This window comes from Oncorhynchus keta, chromosome 2 (genome assembly GCF_023373465.1).
Source record: "Oncorhynchus keta strain PuntledgeMale-10-30-2019 chromosome 2, Oket_V2, whole genome shotgun sequence".
Classification (NCBI taxonomy): Eukaryota; Metazoa; Chordata; class Actinopteri; order Salmoniformes; family Salmonidae; genus Oncorhynchus; species Oncorhynchus keta.
The window spans coordinates 13,413,956-13,437,904 of record NC_068422.1 but is presented as its reverse complement, the minus strand read 5'-3'; the positions used below and the strand labels follow the sequence as shown (position 1 = coordinate 13,437,904).

The 23,949-nt window shown below is 45.8% G+C and overlaps 1 protein-coding gene and 1 long non-coding RNA gene across 9 annotated transcripts in view; one reads left to right on the top strand and one right to left on the bottom strand.

The window, feature by feature from the left end:
- LOC118374995 (inactive rhomboid protein 1-like) overlaps positions 1 to 23,949 on the bottom strand; it is an 83,111-nt gene that overhangs the window by 17,742 nt on the left and 41,420 nt on the right. For 2 of the 7 annotated variants that reach the window (XM_052472242.1, XM_052472238.1), the window contains exons 2-3: positions 17,991 to 18,135; positions 14,461 to 14,600 (exon numbers count right to left, since the gene is read on the bottom strand). In XM_052472242.1, the coding sequence (XP_052328202.1) occupies positions 14,461 to 14,600; positions 17,991 to 18,107 (257 nt within the window). In that variant the 5' untranslated portion in view covers positions 18,108 to 18,135. Of the gene's footprint in view, positions 1 to 66; positions 99 to 286; positions 396 to 14,460; positions 14,601 to 17,990; positions 18,136 to 19,850; positions 19,924 to 23,949 lie in introns of those variants that run through there. The other 5 variants (XM_052472249.1, XM_052472256.1, XM_052472252.1 and 2 more) reach the window with 5 other exon arrangements.
- Positions 20,054 to 23,949, top strand: part of LOC127909904 (uncharacterized) — a 43,545-nt gene continuing 39,649 nt past the window's right edge. For both annotated transcript variants that reach the window (XR_008072900.1, XR_008072903.1), the window contains exons 1-2: positions 20,054 to 20,197; positions 20,273 to 20,347. This is a non-coding gene — a long non-coding RNA (uncharacterized LOC127909904). The remainder of the gene's footprint in view (positions 20,198 to 20,272; positions 20,348 to 23,949) is intronic.

Here is a 23,949-nt window from a genome sequence, read left to right as displayed (position 1 = left end):
CCAGCACCCTCCCCCATTCCATTCCAACAGACTAAAGTACCCCCACCTGTAGCTCCATCTCCCCACCTGTATCTCCATCTTCCCACCTGTATCTCCATCTTCTCACCTGTATCTCCATCTTCCCACCTGTATCTCCATCTTCCCACCTGTATCTCCATCTCCCCACCTGTATCTCCATCTTCCCACCTGTATCTCCATCTTCTCACCTGTATCTCCATCTTCTCACCTGTATCTCCATCTTCCCACCTGTATCTCCATCTTCCCACCTGTATCTCCATCTACCCACCTGTATCTCCATCTCCCCACCTGTATCTCCATCTTCCCACCTGTATCTCCATCTTCCCTCCTGGATTTTCTCTCTCCAGCTGTCTGATCCTTAGTGGGAACAGATCAACATATCTACTGTCTATGAATCTCTGTTCCCACCTCCCTAAAATACTTTTACAAGCCTCTCCCTCTTTTCCTTCCTTGACCTCTCTCTCTCTCTCTCTCTCAATTCAATTCAGTTCAAGGGGCTTTATTGGCATGGGAAACATAACATTGCAAAAGCAAGTGAAGTAGATAATATACAAAAGTGAAATAAACAATAAAAATGAGCAGTAAACATTACACTCACAGAAGTTCCAAAATAATAAAGACATTACAAATGTCATATTATGTATACGTATGTATATGCAGTGTTGTAACAATCTGCAAATGGTTAAAGTACAAAAGTCAAAGCTTCCCTTAAGTTTGGGGCAGTCACAGTGGTCAGGTATTCTGCCACGGTGTACTCTCTGTTTCGGGCCAAATAGCATTCTAGTTTGCTCAGGTTTTTTGTTAATTCTTTCCAATGTGTCAAGTAATTATCTTTTTGTTTTCTCATGATTTGTTTGGCTCTAATTGTGTTGCTGTCCTGGTGCTCTGTGGGGTCTGTTTGTGTTTGTGAACAGAGCCCCAGGACCAGCTTGCTTAGGGGACTCTTCTCCAGGTTCATCTCTCTGTAGGTGATGACTTTGTTATGGAAGGTTTGAGATTCGCTTCCTTTTAGGTTGTAGAATTGAACGCCTCTTTTCTGGATTTTGATCAATTGTGGTTATTAGCCTAATTTTACTCTGGATGCATTATTTGGTGTTTTACGTTGTACACAGAGGACATCTCTGCAGAATTCTGCATGCAAAGTCTCAATTTGGTGTTTGTCCCATTTAGTGAATTCTTGGTTGGTGAGCAGATCCCAGACCTCACAACCATAAAGGGCAAAGGGCTCTACGACCGATTCAAGTTTTTTTAGCCAGATCCTAATTGGTATGTCAAATTTTATTTTCCTTTTGATGGTATAGAACGCCCTTCTTGCCTTGTCTCTCAGATTGTTCACAGCTTTGTGGAAGTTACCTGTGGCGCTGATGCTTAGGCCAAGGCGTGTATAGTTTTTTGTGTGCTCTAGGGCAATGGTGTCTAGATGGAATTTGCTGTTAATGATCATGCAGAGGATTTCCCCAAGGTTGCTGTTGACACATTTACATTACATTTTACATTTACATTTACATTACATTTAAGTCATTTAGCAGACGCTCTTATCCAGAGCGACTTACAAATTGGTGCATACACCTTATGACAACCAGTGGAACAGCCACTTGCATCTAAATCTTGTTGGGGGAGAAGGATTACTCTTACTTACCCTATCCTAGGTATTCCTTGAAGAGGTGGGGTTTCAGGTGTCTCCGAAGGTGGTGATTGACTCCGCTGTCCTGGCGTCGTGAGGGAGTTTGTTCCACCATTGGGGGCCAGAGCAGCGAACAGTTTTGACTGGGCTGAGCGGGAACTGTACTTCCTCAGTGGTAGGGAGGCGAGCAGGCCAGAGGTGGATGAACGCAGTGCCCTTGTTTGGGTGTAGGGCCTGATCAAAGCCTGGAGGTAGAGGTGCCGTTCCCCTCATCCGTGGCGAGCACCATGGTCTTGTAGCGGATGCGAGCTTAACTGGAAGCCAGTGGAGAGAGCGGAGGAGCGGGGTGACGTGAGAGAACTTGGGAAGGTTGAACACCAGACGGGCTGCGGCGTTCTGGATGAGTTGTAGGGGTTTAATGGCACAGGCAGGGAGCCCGGCCAACAGCGAGTTGCAGTAATCAAGACGGGAGATGACAAATGCCTGGATTAGTTATTGGTCAAATATACTGTTAACATTTTCTACTGACAAATTTACACCTTCACTATTACAGTGGAACGTTTTGTCCAGGAAGTTGGTTGCCTAGAAGGGATTGAATTTGTTGTTACCCAATTGTTTTTTTGGTAGGTCTCCACACTATATTCCTTCCATTTATAGCATTTCTTGATATTACTCAGTTCCTTTAGCTTTGATGCCTCATGATTGAATATTGCTCTGTTCAAGTAGACTGTGATTTTGCTGTGATCTGATAGGGGTGTCAGTGGGTTGACTGTGAACGCTCTGAGAGACTCTGGGTTGAGGTCAGTGATAAAGTAGTTTACAGTACTACTGCTGAGAGATTAGCTATAGGTGTACCTACCATAGGAGTCCCCTCGAAGCTTACCGTTGACTATGTACATACCCAGCGTGCGACAGAGCTGCAGGAGTTGTGACCTGTTTTTGTTGGTTATGTTGTCATAGTTGTGCCTAGGGGGGCATATGGGGGAGGGAATGCTGTCACCTGCAGGCAGGTGTTTGTCCCCCTGTGTGCTGAGGGTGTCAGGTTCTTGTCCGGTTCTGGCATTTAGGTCATTACAGACTAGTACATGTCCCTGGGCCTGGAAATGATTGATTTCCCCCTCCAGGATGGAGAAGTTGTCTTCATTAAAGTATGGGGATTCTCGTGGGGGGATATAAGTAGCACACAGGAGGACATTTTTCTCTGTTAAGATAATTTCCTTTTGAATTTCTTGCCAAATGTAAAATGTTCCTGTTTTAATTCATTTAATGGAGTGTGTTTGGTCTGCTCTATACCAAATTAGCATACCTCCTGAGTCACTTCCCGTTTCACATCTGGTAGTTTGGTGGATGGGACTACCAGCTCTCTGTAACCTAGAGGGCAACCAGTGGGTCCGTCTCCTCTATACTATGTTTCTTGTAGGATGACAATGTCTGTATTTCCGATTTCTTTGATGAAGTCCAGGTTCCCGCTCTTTAGGCCAAAGGCAGATGACCTCAGGCCTGGGATATTCCAGGATGATATAGTGAAGGCTTTGTGTTCCATAAAGTCTCCAATATTGTTGGTTGTGTGGTTTGCCATCAGACCAGTAAGTGTGAGCAGAGCCTGCTGAGCATTTGGTACATGCCATTGGCTTGGGGTAGTGTAAGAGTGGGGCTTGGGCCTGTTTGCCTGCTCACGGACTGGGTGTATGTGTGACTTCCATGTTGAGGCCCTCTTTGCGGGGGTGGGGTGCATGGGGTGTGCAGGAGGGGAATACAGTAGGTCTGATCTTACAGGCCCTAAATGGGATGCGGGCATAGTTGACTTGGGGGGTGTTGACTGGTTGGGGTGGGGATGTGGCTGGTGGTGTAGTGGTCTAGATGTAGGTCTTCTCGGCGTCGGTCCTCTGTGTAGGTCTTTGGGGGGGGGGGTCTATTGATCTGTTGCTCCTGTGTAAAGTGTTGGGGCCGGCGTTTGAGAGCGCTGTCCTTTAGAGTCCGGGCAAAGGTGGGCACTGCTGCCTTGTATAGGTGGACCTGGTCATAAAGGCTGTTCAAGTCCAGGGTGGAGTGGTGGGCCAGGAAAATATTGGGTTTTGAGGCACAGTCACAGGAAATACTTGCGTTTACCTGCTGTTTGGTAGCAGGGTGGAAGACTTTTCGTGGTAGCAGGGTGGAGATAACCACTTGTACATTGTGGAAAGTAGAATAAGCTTTTTCAATCACTCCCTTTCCTGCTGTGGCCACCCTTTCCTGCTGTGGCCACCCTTTCCTGCTGTGGCCACCCTTTCCTGCTGTGGCCACCCTTTCCTGCTGTGGCCACCCTTTCCTGCTGTGGCCACCCTTTCCTGCTGTGGCCACCCTTTCCTGCTGTGCTCTCAGGTCATTTGTGTATTATTATGTGGCTAGGTGAACCTAGTTGGTCCTCAGACAGAAGGTCTAGGGTGTTTGGACACCAGAGTTTAGACACACTCTGTTTGGGGGAAAAAAATATATATAATGTATATATTTCCCATTTGAGTCCATAAGGAGAACAATCTGTCTCTTGTGTATGTCCTCAGTGGGTGTGGGGGGGTTGTCAGGAGGGCTATCAGGGTGCTCAGAGGGGGTGAGAGCCGCTGGGCTTGGGGTTCTTCATTTGTCTGTTCTGCTGTGATGTCGACGCTATGGTCAGGGTCTGGTGTGGACTGTTCTGCTGTGGTGTCGACTCTATGGTCAGTGTCTGGTGTGGACTGTTCTGCTGTGGTGTCGACTCTATGGTCAGGGTCTGGTGTGGACTGTTCTGCTGTGGTGTCGACTCTATGGTCAGGGTCTGTGTTCTGCTGTGGTGTCGATGGGTCAGGGTCTGGTGTGGACTGTTCTGCTGTGGTGTCGACTCTATGGTCAGGGTCTGGTGTGGACTGTTCTGCTGTGGTGTCGACTCTATGGTCAGGGTCTGGTGTGGACTGTTCTGCTGTGGTGTCGACTCTATGGTCAGGGTCTGGTGTGGACTGTTCTGCTGTGGTGTCGACTCTATGGTCAGGGTCTGGTGTGGACTGTTCTGCTGTGGTGTCGACTCTATGGTCAGGGTCTGGTGTGGACTGTTCTGCTGTGGTGTCGACTCTATGGTCAGGGTCTGGTGTGGACTGTTCTGCTGTGGTGTCGACTCTATGGTCAGTGTCTGGTGTGGACTGTTCTGCTGTGGTGTCGACTCTATGGTCAGGGTCTGGTGTGGACTGTTCTGCTGTGGCGTCGACTCTATGGTCAGGGTCTGGTGTGGACTGTTCTGCTGTGGTGTCGACTCTATGGTCAGGGTCTGGTGTGGACTGTTCTGCTGTGGTGTCGACTCTATGGTCAGGGTCTGGTGTGGACTGTTCTGCTGTGGTGTCGACTCTATGGTCAGGGTCTGGTGTGGACTGTTCTGCTGTGGTGTCGACTCTATGGTCAGGGTCTGGTGTGGACTGTTCTGCTGTGGTGTCGACTCTATGGTCAGGGTCTGGTGTGGACTGTTCTGCTGTGGTGTCGACTCTATGGTCAGGGTCTGGTGTGGACTGTTCTGCTGTGGTGTCGACTCTATGGTCAGGGTCTGGTGTGGACTGTTCTGCTGTGGTGTCGATGCTATGGTCAGGGTCTGGTGTGGACTGTTCTGCTGTGGTGTCGACTCTATGGTCAGGGTCTGGTGTGGACTGTTCTGCTGTGGTGTCGACTCTATGGTCAGGGTCTGGTGTGGACTGTTCTGCTGTGGCGTCGACTCTATGGTCAGGGTCTGGTGTGGACTGTTCTGCTGTGGCGTCGACTCTATGGTCAGGGTCTGGTGTGGACTGTTCTGCTGTGGTGTCGACTCTATGGTCAGGGTCTGGTGTGGACTGTTCTGCTGTGGTGTCGACTCTATGGTCAGGGTCTGGTGTGGACTGTTCTGCTGTGATGTCGACTCTATGGTCAGGGTCTGGTGTGGACTGTTCTGCTGTGGTGTCGACTCTATGGTCAGGGTCTGGTGTGGACTGTTCTGCTGTGGTGTCGACTCTATGGTCAGGGTCTGGTGTGGACTGTTCTGCTGTGATGTCGACTCTATGGTCAGGGTCTGGTGTGGACTGTTCTGCTGTGGTGTCGACTCTATGGTCAGGGTCTGGTGTGGACTGTTCTGCTGTGATGTCGACTCTATGGTCAGGGTCTGGTGTGGACTGTTCTGCTGTGGTGTCAAGACTTTTGTCGGGTGCTGAGGTGGGCTGTTCTGCTGGCTTCTCTGTGGGGGTAGCCACCTCTCTAGTGGGTTGTTCTCTGTCACACGCCATCCCCCTCACCCTCTCCTTCAGCAGTCTGATCATCTCCTCTAGTGCTCTGTTATTCTCCTGCTCCTGATTTTTCTCCTGTTGAAGTTGTCTCACCACAGTCCAGAGTGCAGATCTGTCTCTCTCCACCTCCAGCTCTCTGGGTCTGGTTAAGGGGTTGTTGTTGTGCTGGACTGTTGTCTGGGTCTGTGCTGACTGGAGTGTAATCACCTGCTGTTCCAGCTCCACCTGCCTTACCACCAGCTGGGTAAATGTATCCTTCATTTCAATGAGGGAGTAGTACTCTGTGTTGGGAGGTTGACTTTCCGCTTGGGGTTGCTCGTCTGTGGGGTTATATAACGTCCGGTCCTACCCGCTCGGGGTGGGGGTATCTTTCTCAAGGGAGAGCTTCTCCTGCTAAGCTAATTCTTTGATTAGGTGAAAGTCCAGAGGAAACTGCTTGGGGTTGTCCTGTACCAATACTGTTCCAGACTTCTAGAGATTTATATTAGCTGACTCAGAGTCCTCGTTGTCTAGTATCCTGAGTTTTCACCCCTCGTAAACCCCCCCCAACAGAGGTTAGTGTGCTAATATAGCACTGTGCCATGCCAGGGGATGGTTTGTGTGGAAGGTGAGGTTGCTGATGTTCCCAAATCTTATAATAGTCAGCAAGAAATGTCTCTTGTTTTTCTGTAAGGAGCATCATTTTGTGCTGTTTTTGTGTCTTATCATTCTTCACATAGGGCTTTGACACCTCTCACTTGACATGTCAGTGCTAATTGTTGTATCAAGCTTGGAAGCCTTCATTTACCATTCAGTCCTTGTAAAGTAATGTCATGTATTTCTCTCCCTCTCTCTCCCTCCCTCTCTCTCCTCCTCCCTCCCCTCTCTCCCTCTCTCCCTCTGTTTGGGGAGTGTATGTAAATGTAAACAGGCCAATACTCCCACTAACATACCGGCACTTCTCAGGAAGAGAGATTAGAAGGACATAAAGAAACGAGGGAGGTTGTACATGTCAGACAGAGGAGGGAGCCACAACAAACAGGACAAATCTAGCTAGTAGACATATGTAAACATATGTTCCCCATGCCAATAAAGCCCTTAAGTTGAAATTGAATTGAATTGAGAGAAAGAGAACGCAACCAAGGTAGCAAAGTCCTGAACATTGTGCCTGAAAAGGTTAAGTGAGGTATTCTATGTGTTGTGTCTGGGCTGTGTTCTCAAGCGAATGCCTAGGCCTTAGCTCAGCAGGCTTACACAGTATTGTGGCACACGGATAACCCAGGGGTTCAAACTCAGTCAGTCACATACAGTATCATCATGTCTATGAATATAGCAACCTATGTGTTGGCTTGTCATTACAGTGTCATCTTGGCTTGTCATTACAGTGTCCCCTTGGCTTGTCATTACAATGTCCCCTTGGCTTGTCATTATAGTGTCCCCTTGGCTTGTCATTACAGTGTCCCCTTGGCTTGTCCTTACAGTGTCCCCTTGGCTTGTCATTACAGTGTCCTCTTGGCTTGTCCTTACAGTGTCCTCTTGGCTTGTCATTACAGTGTCCTCTTGGCTTGTCATTACAGTGTCCTCTTGGCTTGTCATTACAGTGTCCCCTTGGCTTGTCATTTCAGTGTCCCCTTGGCTTGTCCTTACAGTGTCCTCTTGGCTTGTCATTACAGTGTCCCCTTGGCTTGTCCTTACAGTGTCCCCTTGGCTTGTCATTACAGTGTCCCCTTGGCTTGTCATTACAGTGTCCCCTTGGCTTGTCATTACAGTGTCCCCTTGGCTTGTCATTACAGTGTCCCCTTGGCTTGTCATTACAGTGTCCCCTTGGCTTGTCATTACAGTGTCCCCTTGGCTTGTCCTTACAGTGTCCCCTTGGCTTGTCCCCTTACAGTGTCCCCTTGGCTTGTCCTTACAGTGTCCCCTTGTCATTACAGTGTCCCCTTGGCTTGTCCCCTTACAGTGTCCCCTTGGCTTGTCATTACAGTGTCAGTGTCCCATTGGCTTGTCATTCCCCTTGGCTTGTCAGTGTCCCCTTAGCTTGTTCTTGGCGTGTCATTACAGTGTCCCCTTGGCTTGTCATTACAGTGTCCCCTTGGCTTGTCATTACAGTGTCCCCTTGTCATTACAGTGTCTTGGCTTGTCATTACAGTGTCCCCTTGGCTTGTCATTACAGTGTCCCCTTGGTGTCCCCTTAGTCATTACAGTGTCCCCATTACAGTGTCCCCTTGGCTTGTCATTACAGTGTCCCCTTGGCTTGTCATTACAGTGTCCCCTTGGCTTGTCATTACAGTGTCCCCTTGGCGTGTCATTACAGTGTCCCCTTGGCTTGTCATTACAGTGTCCCCTTGGCTTGTCCTTACATTGGTTATAATAAATAAGGCATTTATTTTTTCCCTCGTCAATCTACACACAACACCCCACAATGACAAAGTGAGAACAGGTTTTTAGAAAATGTTGCGCATTTAGTAATAATAAAAAAAAGAAATGCCTTATTTACATAAGCATTCAGACCCTTTGCTATGAGAATTGAAATTGAGCTCAGGTGCATCCTGTTTCCATTGATCGTCCATGAGATGTTTATACAACTTGATTGGTGTCCAACTATCGTAAATTCAATTGATTGGACATGATTTGGAACGGCACACACCTGTCTATATAAGGTCCCACAGTTGACACTGCATGTCAGAGCAAAAACCAAGCCATGAGGTCGAAGGAATTGTCCGTAGAGGCCCGAGACAGCATTGTGTTGAGGCACAGATCTGGGGAAGGGTACCAAAACATGTCTGCAGCATTGAAGGTCCCCAAGAACACAGTGGCCTCCCTCATTCTGAAATAGAAGAAGATTTGAACCACCAAAACTCTTCCTTTGGCCTCTTCCTAGGCCAAACTGCGCAAACGGGGGAGAAGGTCCTTGGTCAGGGAGGTGACCAGGAACCCGATGGTCACTCTAACAGAGCTCTAGAGTTCCACTGTGGAGATGGTATAGTGGTCAGATGGAAGCCACTCCTCAGTAAAAGGCACATGACAACCAGATTCAGACCATGAGTGTTATGTTCTCCTGTTTCTGTGTTGTTGTGGGTTTGTATGTGTGTGTATTTCAGGAAATTGCATCCTGGATTCTAAGCAGCTGATTGGTCGGCCCAATCGCAGATTGAAGTTCTGATCCCTCCCTCTTGTCAGGGCATACAGCTGTCTCGGCAATTACCAACACCTTCTCCAGCTTGATAAAAGCCAGTGTTCCTTTGTCAGAAGAGAGCTTCTTTTTATGTCTTGTGTTGATTGTTGTGGCGGTCAGTAAAAGTTTTGTGGATATTACTTTGTAGCCGCTCCTTCTAAGGTATGTGTATGACAATAGGAGTTAGTGTTTTTGGTTATTGAAATTTTTCACTTAAATTATTGGTAAATTATTCTGTTTCATTTGTTCCTGGGGGGGAAGGGGAACGCACCTTGGGAGTGTTTAGGCAAGAGGCCTGCGGGCATACATAACCCGTAGTTAATCTGTCTATGTACACTAGGTAAGACCTGTGCAGACCATCCCCTGTATTTTGGTTAGTGCGCCAGGTGGTGCTAAAGGTTAGGTAAGTAGTGGTAATGCAGGTAAGGTAGGAGAGGGGACTCTTTCATTTTTACTTCTTTGCTTTGGTTCCATCCAGCCCCTTTTCCCCACATTACCATGTTAAGGAGGAATAAATTCCCCGTAAATGGTATTTTTCTCTGCCTCTGACGTCCTTCCCTGCACCTACGATCACATACTTCTTTTCACTCCACGGGGAGTTGAGATGTAGCGGTGTGCTGCATTCCCTCCTCCAAGAGGCGTACATAACATAACGGGGCTCATCCGGTATCATTAAATCCGCAGGACCCCGCTGCTCTGAGCTCTCTGTGATTGGGGATTGAGGTGTTGTGAGTTTGGGTGACTTACTTCGTTACCGTGTGTTCAGTAGGCTGCTGTGTACAGAATGGCTGCCTCAGCCGTCTGTTGATCGGTTGGTGGGGTTGTGTAAAGTGCTAGTCAAGGACGGTTTAATGGGGAAAAAATGATCTTGAAAGATGAGCAGAGGGAGGCTTCAGGAGAGGAGATGTGTAGACCTTCCGATGCCAAGTCGGAGGACGGCGCGAAGGGAGGGGTCGCCCCTTTACATTGCCCTGATTCAACCCTTTATCTTCTGCTTCAGGTGGATCAGACGGGAACGCTAGGCTAAAGGTGAGGCTGGTCCGTTTGGAAGTGGAGCGAAAAGATAAAGAGTGAGTTAGACAGCTGGAGATTTATTTCGAAATGAGGAAAATGGAAATAGAAGCCGACAACTGGAGCTAGACGCTGGCTCCAGTGCGACTCCACAACCTGCCCATCATCAAGTCCACTTCGAAGTGAGTAAAAATATTGGTTTAGTCCCTCCATTTCAGGAGTCGGAAGTTGATTCCTATTTCTCTGCGTTTGAGTGGCTGCTGTGCTGCATTGGCCACTCAAGGTTTAGCCGCTCCTGTTGAAATGTAAATTGTCGAAGCTGTAGCCGCTCTCTCCCTGGAAGACAGTTTACAGGACGATATTGTTAAAACAACCACGTTGCGGGCTCATGAGTTGGTGCCTGAAGCTTATAGGCAGCGCTTCAGGAACCACAAAAAACCCTCTCACCGTACTTTTGTTGAGTTTGCTAGGGACAAATAGTCTCTATTTAATCGCTGGTGTTCAGCTAGCAAAGCTAACACCTTTGCTGATATTCGGGAGTTGATGCTCTGTGGCTCATCCGTTGGATCCACTTATTGATTCAGCATTTGAGAAACTGGATCCTATCTATGCTCCGTTGATCTATATCGGTTGTGTTTCCTCAACTGGAGAACAAGCTAATCAAAAGCCCACACAAATCTTATGAGACACTGGGGCGGCGCAGTCAGTAATCGTTACTGATGCTTTACCCTGGTCTCCTGAAACGTATTGTGGCTCGCATGTCATATTACAGGGGATAGAGACAAAAACCATATCTGTACCATTACACTGGGTCCACTTAGGGTCAGACTTGGTATCAAGATGTTTCCGTGTTGGTGTAGTGTCTACAAGGGCAGTAAAAGGAGTCATATTGCTACTAAGGAACGATATCGCTGGTGGTAATGTGACTCCTGTGTTAGAAGTAGTACACAACCCAGAAATCAAAATTGCAGATTAAAAATTGCTTCAAGCATTTCCACATGTTTTTCCTGCTTGTGTTAATGAGGGCACAATCTCGCATGCTGGGAGATGTGGTGGATTTGTCTAGTTCCATTTTTGAGAGTATTGAGGTAGAAGACTGCACCAAGTGGTCCTTCTGCAAGGCCGACGGTTTCTACTTTCCCTGCACCTACAGTCACATACTTTTTTTCACTCCACGGGGAGTTGAGATGTAGCGGGGTGTTGCGTTCCCTCCACCAAGAGGCGTACATAACAATGAGAAACAAGATTCTCTGGTCTGATGAAACCAAGATTGAAACCAAGATTGAGCTCTTTGGCCTGAATGCCAAGCGTCACGTCTGGAGGAAACCTGGAACCATCCCTACGGTGAAGAATGGTGGTGGCAGCATTATGCTGTAGGGATGTTTTTCAGCTGCAGAGACTGGGAGACTATTCAGGATCGAGGGAAAGATGAACTGAGCAAAGTACAGAGAGATCCTTGATGAAAACCTGCTCCTGAGCACGCAGGACCTCAGACTGGGAAGAAGGTTCACCTTCCAACAGGACAACGACCCTAAGCACACAGCCAAGACAACAAAGGAGTGGCTTCAGGACAAGTCTTTGAATGTTCTTGAATGCTCCAGCCAGAGCACGGACTTGAAACCCATCGAACATCTCTGCAGAGACCTGAAAATGGCTGTGCAGCGACCCTCCCCATCCAACCTGACAGAGCTTGAGAGGACCTGCAGAGAAGAATGGGAGAAACTCCCTAAATACAGGTGTGCCAAGCTTGTAGCATTATCCCAAAGAAGACTTGAGGCTGTAATCGCTGCCAAAGGTGTTTCAACAAAGTATTGAGAAAAGGGTCTGAATACTTATGATTAAAAAAAAAATTTTGTCAAAATTTCTAAACCTGTTTTTGCATTGTCATTATGGGTTATTGTGTGCAGATTAATGAGGGGGAAAACAACTATTTAATCTATTTTTTAAAAAGGCTGTAACATAACAAAATGTGGAAAAAGTCAAGGGGTCTGAATACTTTCCGAATGCACTATACATAGACATTGAATCACTGGCCACTTTAATAATGGAATACAAGTCACTTTAATAATGTTTACATACTGCTTTACTCATCTCTAATGTATATACTGTATTCTATTCTACTGGATTTTAGTCTAATATTTATATATTTATTAATTCCAATCTTTTACGTTTAGATTTGTGTGTATCGTTGGGAATTGTTAGATATTACCGCACTGTTTGAGCTAGGAACACAAGCGTTTCCCTAACACCCGCAATAACATCTGCTAAATATGTGTATGTGACCAATAACTTACCAATAACTTACAGTGTCCCCTTGGCTTGTCACTACAGTGCAATTGTACCAGGCTGCCATACAACTCTCCGACTGGAATCCAATTGGACCACGCATGCATACACAAAATGGTGTGAAAGCCCGGCCAGCCCTTTAAAGTGATAGCTGTTTTTGGTGTTTGTCCACCGTCACTCTGTTAACTGAACACACAAACCAGCTTTACAGAGCTCAGATGGATTCACAGTGGCTTTGATGTGCTCAAACTCTCATGGTAGGCCAGGTAAACGAGTAATTTCGTAATTGAGTGTGTGTAATTTTGTGAGTGTGTATGAGGGGTAATGGGTGGGACAACGGTGTGTATGCATCCTCTATGCGTCATGGAACATCGTCAAGACGATGAAAACATCTGTGATGTGTTGTTTGCTGTAGGGCAGGGGTGTCAAACTCATTCCATGGAAGTCCTGTTGTCTGCTGGTTTTTGGTTTTTCCTTTCAATTAAAACAACCAGGTGACCTTAATTAGTGACCTTAATTCATCAATCACGTACAAGGGAGGAGCGAAACCCTGCAGACACTTGGCCCTCCGTGTAATGAGTTTGACACGTGTGAGGTAGAGAATTTATCCTCAGTCACAGGTCACGTGACACCTTCAGGGGATTCATCCTCAGTCACAGGTCACGTGACACCTTCAGGGGATTCATCCTCAGTCACAGGTCACGTGACACCTTCAGGGGATTCATCCTCAGTCACAGGTCACGTGACACCTTCAGGGGATTCATCCTCAGTCACAGGTCACGTGACACCTTCAGGGGATTCATCCTCAGTCACAGGTCACGTGACACCTTCAGGGGATTCATCCTCAGTCACAGGTCACGTGGCACCTTCAGGGGATTCATCCTCAGTCACAGGTCACGTGACACCTTCAGGGGATTCATCTTCAGTCACAGGTCACGTGACACCTTCAGGGGATTCATCCTCAGTCACAGGTCACGTGACACCTTCAGGGGATTCATCTTCAGTCACAGGTCACGTGACACCTTCAGGGGATTCATCCTCAGTCACAGGTCACGTGACACCTTCAGGGGATTCATCCTCAGTCACAGGTCACGTGGCACCTTCAGGGGATTCATCCTCAGTCACAGGTCACGTGACACCGTCAGGGGATTCATCCTCAGTCACAGGTCATGTGACACCTTCAGGGGATTCATCCTCAGTCACAGGTCATGTGACACCTTTAGGGGATTCATCCTCAGTCACAGGTCACGTGACACCTTCAGGGGATTCATCCTCAGTCACAGGTCACGTGACACCTTCAGGGGATTTCTCAGTCACAGGTCATGTGACACCTTCAGGGGATTTCTCAGTCACAGGTCATGTGACACCTTCAGGGGATTCATCCTCAGTCACAGATCATGTGACTCCTTCAGGGGATTTCTCAGTCACAGATCATGTGACACCTTCAGAGGATTCATCCTCAGTCACAGATCATGTGACACCTTCAGGGGATTCATCCTCAGTCACAGATCATGTGACTCCTTCAGGGGATTTCTCAGTCACAGATCATGTGACACCTTCAGGGGATTCTAAAACGGTTGTATTAACACATGATCTTAACCTTTCTTTCCTTCATCCTACTCTCTTTCTCCAACTCCCTCTGTGTTTCTCACTTCCTCCCACTCCCTCCTCTGTCTCTCTCTCTCTCTTACTTGATGATTTGTTTGGGGATGGACGAGCGGCGCCGGGTGACCAGTTTGGGGACACAGGAGCTCCTGCGGAGTACAGACACCAGTAGGGGGCCCTTCTGGCCCTTATGAGGGACCGTGTTGACCCGCCTGAAATGCACCCTCTTCCCACTACACACACCAGACAGGGGGAAGACGGGGAGGTAGGTAGGCAGAGAAGGAGAGAGAAGGAAAACATACAGAGAAAGGAGAGAGAGTGGGAAGTAAAAGAGAGGGAAAATATCAATAAAAATAGTATAAAGTTCAGATCAGCTGGAAGAAGAGTCAGTCAGTAAAAGTTAGGATTTAGAAAAGATATTCAGGGCATGCAGAAATCATAGTAGTGAGCAGTTAAGCAAGGATAGTGGATGGTGTGGTGTGTGAAGCAAACATGTGTGTGTGTGGTCTCACCTCTTGATGGTCTCTGTGATGGAGGGCTGGCGGTGCAGAGGGGGTCGGAGATAATTGCTGGGGTCAAAGGTTGCGATGCCTGATTGTGTGATCTCACAGGGCATGCTCACACTGTGCAGGAACCCCTGCCTCTTCACCGGCTGCAACACACACCAGACAACAAAAACTTATTTCTCCTCAATAGCTCAGTGGATTTACTGTAGCTGGTGTACATTGTAATGCATCTATTGAAACTGTATGTTGGCCAGATTACAGTACCTGTATGTAGGCCAGATTACACCACCTCTATGTAGGCCAGATTACACTACCTGTATGTAGGCCAGATTACACTACCTGTATGTAGGCCAGATTACAGTAACTGTATCTATGAATGTGTGTGCTGTACCTGTATAAATGTGTTTTCGGTGTCTATCGATTTGCATTGTATCTGTAACGTAAGGTGTGAGTGAGTAAGTGTCCAGAAAAGAGCCCTAACTTTCCACAACAAAGACATCAGCTACAGTGAAATTAACCAGGAGAAGAGTCCCCTAAACAAACTGGTCCTGGGGTTCTGTTCACAAACACAAACAGACCCCACAGAGCACCAGGACAGCAACACAATAAAACCAACCAAATCATGAGAAAACAAAAAGATAATTAATTACTTGACACATTGAAAATAATTTACAAAAACACTGAGCAAACTGGAATGCTATTTTGCCCTAAACAGACAGTACACAGTGGCAGAATACCTGACCACCGTGACTGACCCGAATTGAAGGAAATCTTTGACTATGTACAGAATCAGTGAGCATTGCCTTGCTTTTGAGAAAGGCTGACGTACGCAGATCTGGCTCTGAAGAGAAGACAGGCTATGTGCACACTGCCCACAAAATGAGGCGGAAACTGAGCTGCACTTCCTAACCTCCTGCCAAATGTACGACCATATTAGAGACACATATTTCCCTCAGATTACACAGATCCACAAAGAACTCAAAAACAAATCCAATGTTGATGCACTCCTTGGGGGAGGGGGATAAGTAAAGAAATAAAACAACAGTAAAAAGACATTTGAAAATAACAGTAGCAAGGCTACGTATATACAGAAAACCGGTTAGCAAGCGGTACCAGAGTGCCAAGCCTAGGACAAAAAGTATTCTCAACAGTTTTTACCCCCAAGCCATAAGAATCCTGAACAGGTAATCAAATGTTTATTATTGCATTATGTGCACCCCCCATCCCCTCTTTCACACCGCTGCTACTCTCTGTTTATCGTATATGCATAGTCACTTTAACTATACATTCATATACATACTACCTCAATTGGCCCGACCAACTAGTGCTCCCGCACATTGGCTAACCGGGCTATCTGCATTGTGTCCCACCCACCAACCCCTCTTTTACGCTACTGCTACTCTCTGTTCATCATATATGCATAGTCACTTTAACCATACCTACATGTACATACTACCTCAATAAGCCTCCATGCGATAGCAGAGAGAACAGTCTATGACTGGGGTGGCTGGGGCCTTTGACAATTTTAAGGGCCGTCCTCTGACACCGCCTGGTGTAGAGGTCCTGGATGGAAGGCAGCTTTGCCCCAGTGATGTACTAGGCCGTACGCACTGCCCTCTGAAGTTCCTTGCAGTCAGAGGCCGAGCAATTGCAGTGATGCAACCGGTCAGGATGCTCTCGATGTTGCAGCTGTAGAGCCTCTTGGTGTGTTTGGACCAATCTAGTTTGTTGGTGATGTGGAAACCAAGGAATTTGAAGCTCTCAACCTGCTCCACTACAGCCCCGTCGATGAGAATGGGGACGTGCTCGGTGCTCCTTTTCCTGTAGTTCACAATCATCTCCTTGGTCTTGGTTACGTTGAGGGATAGGTTGTTATTCTGGCACCACCCGGCCAGGTCTCTGACCTCCTCCCTATAGTCTGTCTTGTCATTGTCGCTGATCAGGCCTACCACTGTTGTGTCATCTAAAAACTTAATGATGGTGTTGGAGTCGTGCCTGGCCATGCAGTCGTGGGTGAACAGGGAGTACAGGAGGGGACTGAGCATGCACCCCTGGGGAGCTCCAGTGTTGAGGATCAGCATGGCAGACGTGTTGCTACCTACCCTCACACTCTATGGGGGTCCACAGGGTTCAATTCTCGGCTTCCTATTTCGCAATAAAGCCTCCTTCATTCATGCTGCCAAACACCCTCGTAAAACGGACTATCCTACCGATCCTTGACTTCGGCGATGTCATTTACAAAATAGCCTCCAACAGTCTACTCAGCTAATTGGATGCAGTCTATTTGTTTTGTCACCAAAGCCCCATATACTACCCACCACTGTGACCTGTATGCTCTCGTTGGCTGGTCCTCGCTATAAATTCGTCGCCAAACCCACTGGCTCCAGGTCATCTATAATTCTTTTCTAGGTAAAGATCCACCTTATCTCAGCTCACAGGTCACCATAGCAACACCCACCTGTAGCACGCGCTCCAGCAGGTATATTTCCCTGGTCATCCCCAAAGCCAACAACTCCTTTGGCCGCCTTTCCTTCCAGTTCTCTGCTGCCAATGGCAAAAATCACTGAAGTTGGTGACTTATATCTCCCTCACTAACTTTAAGTGTCAGCTGTCAGAGCAGTTTAATAATAATAATAATAATAATATATGCCATTTAGCTGACGCTTTTATCCAAAGCGACTTACAGTCATGTGTGCATACATTCTACGTATGGGTGGTCCCGGGAATCGAACCCACTACCCTGGCGTTACAAGCGCCATGCTCTACCAACTGAGCCACAGAAGGACCAAGTTTACTGATTGCTGCTGCTGTACACAGCCCATCTGTAAATAGCCCATCCAACCAACTACGTACCTCACCCCAACTACCTTCCTCATCCCAATATTTGTTTTTGTTTTTCTGCTCTTTTGCACACCAGTATTTCTACTTGCACATCCTCGTCTGCACATATACCATTCCAGTGTAAATTGCTAAATTGTAATTACTTCGCCACTATTGGCCTATTTATTGTCTTACCTCCTTACTTCATTTGCACACACTGTATACAGATGTTTCTATTGTTTTGTTGGACTGTACGTTTGTTTATTCCATGTGTAACTCTGTGTTGTTGTTTTTGTCGCACTGCTTTGCTTTGTCTTGGCCAGGTCGCAGTTGTAAATGAGAACTTGTTCTCAACTGGCCTACCTGGTTAAATAAAGGTTAAATAAAATAAATGCATAAAAAACTATTTGCACATCATTACAACACTGTATTTAGACATGACATTTGAAATGTCTTTATTCTATTGGAACTTCTGTGAGTGTAATGTTTACTGTTAATTTTATTGTTTATTTCCCTTTTGTTTATTATCTATTTCACTTGCTTTGGCAATGTAAAAATATGTTTCCCATTCCAATAAAGCCCCTCAAATTGAATAGAGAGAGAGAGAGAGAGAGAGAGAGAGAGAGAGAGAGAGAGAGAGAGAGAGAGAGAGAGAGAGAGAGAGAGAGAGAGAGAGAGAGAGAGAGAGAGAGAGAGAGAGAGGTGTTTCATCATACCTGTATTAATGTTAAGGGCTCATCCAGGGACAGCTGTGGGGGGATGTCCACTCTGAGCCATGGAGGTTTCTTCCTCTGCAGTATGCTGCTCTCCTGGGGCTGGCCGGGCTCAGCCATGCTCTCTACCGCCCCCTACACCTGCCAGCTGGAGACACAGGGAGAGGAAGGAGAGATGTGAGACAGAAGTTCAGAACGCACACACAAGCACACACACACACCCATACACAGTAGCCGTACTACAGATAAACCTAGCGATCTGACAGAGAGTGGAGCGCATTGAGCAGCTTTATTGAGTACTTTTCATGATTGGGTAATTCTATAATCCTAATGCTGCCAGCCCAGCCCATCACAGACAGACAGATTGCCCTATAAACTGGACATACCCTGCCCTGTGTCCACTGTCTGTCTGCCCATCTGGACACAGCCTCAGATTTAGTCTTTAGAGCAGTCTGCTCTGGGCTGTCTTTATGTATATTTACGGCCTTCTTCCATTCAGTGTAGTCATATGTCTTTGTGTCGGGTGTGCTATCAGTGTACCACTGCATGACCAAGGCAGACCTGTGATTTCCATGGACTGTTTTGAAGTCTTTGTACTACTATAAACTCCCACAAGGGGGCAGTGACTGCCTCCAAAACTTCTCCCCAATAAATGTTGTATTTACTGTTAGTCTTTGAACTCAGCCACCTCTGCGTGGGGGGTGGCTGAGGATGTTTATACACACACACACACACACACACACACACACACACACACACACACACACACACACACACACACACACACACACACACAACCTTTATACAGTAAACCTCTAACAAGCTGCTAATCAAGGCCAACCCCTGGAAGCAGCCATCTGCACCGGAACCGCTGCATCAAAGGACCAACCTGACTCAAGTATAATGAGGGGTTCAACTCCACACATATAGTACTGAGGAATCCTGTGGACAGAACCACAGAGAGGGATTGATTGGGATACTGTACACATACAATTCAAACCTAAACCCACACCGTCTACAGACTGGCAGGGGGTTTTTCACTAAGGAGTTGACTAATATATTGCTTGCCATGTGTCAAGAGCTAGGATATGGTCTTTGATGTAAGCCTTAGGCAAACTTGTATTGATATAGTCATTCATTCATTCAGCAGGTTGGTCTTGTAATTGATTGTTGTGGCGTAATTGATTGTTGTGGCTGAATATTCAGCCAAGTCCAACAAGCTGTGTGCTATTCAATACCAGCAGAGACTCACTAGCCAGCCAGGCAGTGAGAGAGGCTGTTTCCAAACCCAAGATAATGGAGTTTTACTGTGTCTTTTGTGTGTTCTGTGTATTCTGTGTGTTTTGTGTTCAGTGTTTCATGTTCTGTGTTTCATGTGCTGTATGCTCTGTGTTCTGTGTGTTCTGTGTTCTGTGCATTCTGTGTTCTGTGTGCTCTTTGTTCTGTGTGTTATGTGTTCTGTGTGTCCTGTGTTTTCTGTGTTCTGTGTATTCGGTGTTCTGTGTGTTCTGACAGTCATTCTGTGGTTGGATCTAGAACCCTGTGTGCTCCTGCATTCACGGTAAATGCTGCATATGTAGGCTAAATCGGAAATTACCTTTACATTTCTATTGAGCAATCTGTAACGGTTCAGCGATCCAGACTGATTAGAGCTCCTACAAATAGCACCATAACAATACGACCACATCCTAAAACAAAACAAAAAAACGAAAGCACTGCCTCTCTCACCCCCCTTTTGACACAAAATACATTGTTTGTTATTTCATGATCCCCCTATCGCCCTATTCCTCTTTCTCTTTCACCCAGTCAGTTTTCTACATCTCTGTGTGTGTGTCGTACGACAAACAGATTAAGGCTTTAAACCTGCAGTGGACCACATGATGATACCCCTCCTCCTGTCTCAGCCTAGCAGGCCTGGGCAACTCCAGTCCTCCAGGGCCTGATTGGTGTCACACTTTTGCCCCAGTCCCATCTAACACACCTGACTCCAATAATCACCTAATCATGATCTTCAGTTTAGAATGCAATTTGATTCATCAGCTGTGTTTGGTAGGGATGGAGCAAAAGTGTGACACCAATCAGGCCCTAGAGGACTGAAGTTGCCCACCTGTGGAGGGAGATCAGGACAGGAACTGGATGGGTGATATCATAAACATCAAGAATCTCCAGGAATTCACCATGCACCAGGAGTCAAATGGAACTGAATGGAAGTGAGTTTTCATTGAATGGAACAGAATGGATGGGTTTACTCTTGTTTCATGAACCTGATGTTGATTTCACTACAGTACATGGAAGGATTGGTGGGAAACTCCAGAGATCCACTCCAGAGATGGATCTTCTCTAACAGTTACGTAACTACAGTAAGTACTTGGGCCTGTTATACATTAATGGACAGTTCCTCCAGACACATCTTATTGAAATTCAACAGAATGTCACTTTGCATATAATAGTTGTCCTAACATTGTCTTCTCCTACCCTGTTTCGCTGTACTCATGGTAAGAGCTTTGCACTGTATGGTACTGGGGTTGAATGGAGCTCATGTTACTCCTCATTGTGTCTATATCAATAGCCTTGCACTTTCCAAACCAATGGCTCTCTCTCTCTCTTGCACACTCTTTCTCGCTCTCCCTCACGCTCTCTCTCGCTCCCTTTCTCATACTCTCTCTCTCCATCTCTACTTCTCCCTCTCTCATTTCAGCCTTCCTTTCTCGAGAAAAGAAATGCCTCGCTGCATTTTTATGACATTATAACTGGCACAAGGTCAGTGTAACCTTACAGAGCCTGATCCCAGCTCTTCTCCTTTCAGCTTAACAGAGCATTGTAGAGGAGCTCTGCTTTCTTTATGCTTTATGGACTATGGACAAACCAATAAGCCTGATAGCATCTCAGTCCAAACAGTGATATTTCCCCTCTTGTGTCATGTCAATGGACTTCTGTCTTATGCATCTTTGGCTGGAATCAATATTTGATGTGTTAGAAAAAATCTGATCCTGTTTCTAATATTTGACGTGTTTCTGTTATTTATTTGTAATTAATATCTCAGTTCTAATGAACCAAATGCAACTTTACCCATCATCTGCTCCTAGATCAGTCCTAGGCATGCCTCCCCCTCCCCCTATGTGACATTCGAGGTCTGTGTAGTGGGTTTTGATTTGTGCCAGATGTTAGTCATATCTCTGTCTCTTCTGGGGCCTTCCCTTGTTTTGTGTGATTACAACATCTCACACCTGCTGCAAAAAACTCAGAGTTAAGAGAGGACAACAGTGGGAATTATAGAGAAGACAACAGTGGGAATTATAGAGAAGACAACAGTGAGAATCATAGAGAAGACAACAGTGAGAATCATAGAGAAGACAACAGTGAGAATCATAGAGAAGACAACAGTGAGAATCATAGAGAAGACAACAGAGAGAATCATAGAGAAGACAACAGAGAGAATCATAGAGAAGACAACAGAGAGAATCATAGAGAAGACAACAGAGAATCATAGAATCATAGAGAAGACAACAGAGAATCATAGAATCATAGAGAAGACAACAGTGAGTATCATAGAGAAGGCAACAGTGAGTATCATAGAGAAGACAACAGAGAGAATCATAGAGAAGACAACAGAGAGAATCATAGAGAAGACAACAGAGAGAATCATAGAGAAGACAACAGAGAGAATCATAGAGAAGACAACAGAGAGAATCATAGAGAAGACAACAGAGAGAATCATAGAGAAGACAACAGAGAGAATCATAGAGAAGACAACAGAGAGAATCATAGAGAAGACAACAGAGAGAATCATAGAGAAGACAACAGAGAGAATCATAGAGAAGACAACAGTGAGAATCATAGAGAAGACAACAGTGAGAATCATAGAGAAGACAACAGTGAGAATCATAGAGAAGACAGCAGTGAGTATGATAGAGAAGACAACAGAGAAAACAGCCACAGTATAGATGACTTGCCTCTGGGCCAAAAAAAGAAGCCACATTGAAAGTACGACGTACAGTAATGAAGAGGATGCTCTCATTGACACAACGTGAAGCCGACTATTTGTAGTTCATCTCGTTAGCACACTGGGAAGAGAATTTATGGATTAAGGAATTGATGGATTATGGAGGTTCAAACAAGACGTCCCGTTTTAGTTTGACTCCACTAAGGTTCACCCACAATGTTCCAACCAGCCACCCCAACACCATTCACTCAAAATGTTCCAACTAGCCACCCAAACACCATTCACCCAAAATGTTCCATAAACCAGCCACACCAGCATCATTATGATAAACCAGCAGCAAGATGGACCAAAATATGATCTGAGAAAATACAGTCATCTTTTTTGTATTCTAACTCATTTTACTATTGACATATGTCATATGTTGAATCTGGTATTACAGGTCCATTCTATTTACCTCAATCCTCAGGCCTAGTGGTCAACCAGGAGACAGGGGGAGAGATAAGCTTTTGACTAAAGATCCATGTGTCATGTGTAACCTCAAATTGACCCAAATCTCCCATGAACATCAATACAATATTTATGAGAGAACCTGTTCTGTGCGTTCCTCAAGTGAAGATCCAGTCCATAATGCATGATGTCTAACTAGGGAAGTAGAGGCAGAGTTCTGTATCCCACAAGCCACCACCAAGCTACCACAGACCATTCTCAACATTTATTTAACCGAATACGTATACTTGCGTCGTAAATAGGATGTTTGATTGTGCGAAAAAAATGTTCATATTATCTGACATTTCGAAAATCAAGTATACTTTAAAATCCGGATGTCACACTCTTAAAGGCTTTGACAACAGCTGATCCATTAGATATGGGGATGTGCTACCGAAATCAACGAATAACGGGAAACAACGCAATCGCGGATGATGCATTCTCAGTATGCGAAAATCAAGTATGATATAAATGCCAGGATGTTATACTCATTTTGGCTCTTCATGTAGAAGACTTTGATGCACACTTTTCCACAATGCATTGAAAGAGGTGGGCTGCTAGTGATCGGTCCTACTTCTCTTCAAGTAGCCAAACAACTAAACTAGGCTACTTCAATGGGAAGATGCTGAATAGCAAAGCTTCTGCAGTGGTGTTCAAATGGCTAAGTGTTTCTTGTTCTCTTGAGCATAAGAGCTTTAAAACGAAATACTAGACCATATATATCCACCAAATAGATACAGTGGGGGAAAGTGAACTAGAGGAGTTCTATGTGGATGCTCTATATGATAGATACAGTGGGGGATAGTGAACTAGAGGAGTTCTATGTGGATGCTCTATATGATAGATACAGTGAGGGATAGTGAACTAGGAGTTCTATGTGGATGCTCTATATGATAGATACAGTGGGGGAAAGTGAACTAGAGGAGTTCTATGTAGATGCTCTATATGATAGATACAGTGGGGGATAGTGAACTAGAGGAGTTCTATGTAGATGCTCTATATGATAGATACAGTGGGGGAAAGTGAACTAGAGGAGTTCTATGTAGATGCTCTATATGATAGATACAGTGGGGGAAAGTGAACTAGAGGAGTTCTATGTAGATGCTCTATATGATAGATACAGTGGGGGATAGTGAACTAGAAGAGTTCTATGTAGATGCTCTATATGATAGATACAGTGGGGGATAGTGAACTAGAGGAGTTCTATGTAGATGCTCTATATGATAGATACAGTGGGGGATAGTGAACTAGAAGAGTTCTATGTAGATGCTCTATATGATAGATACAGTGGGGGATAGTGAACTAGAGGAGTTCTATGTGGATGCTCTATATGATAGATACAGTGGGGGAAAGTAAACTAGAGGAGTTCTATGTGGATGCTCTTTCTAGAAAACAGAAGGATTGGATTATTTCTTTACAGGTGAATGACAGTATTATTCCATTTAAACTGGATACAGGTGCACAGGTGAATGTGATATCAGAGACTGAGTTTAAGAGGCCAAGATGAAACTGCATGAAGCTGAAGTTAAAGTG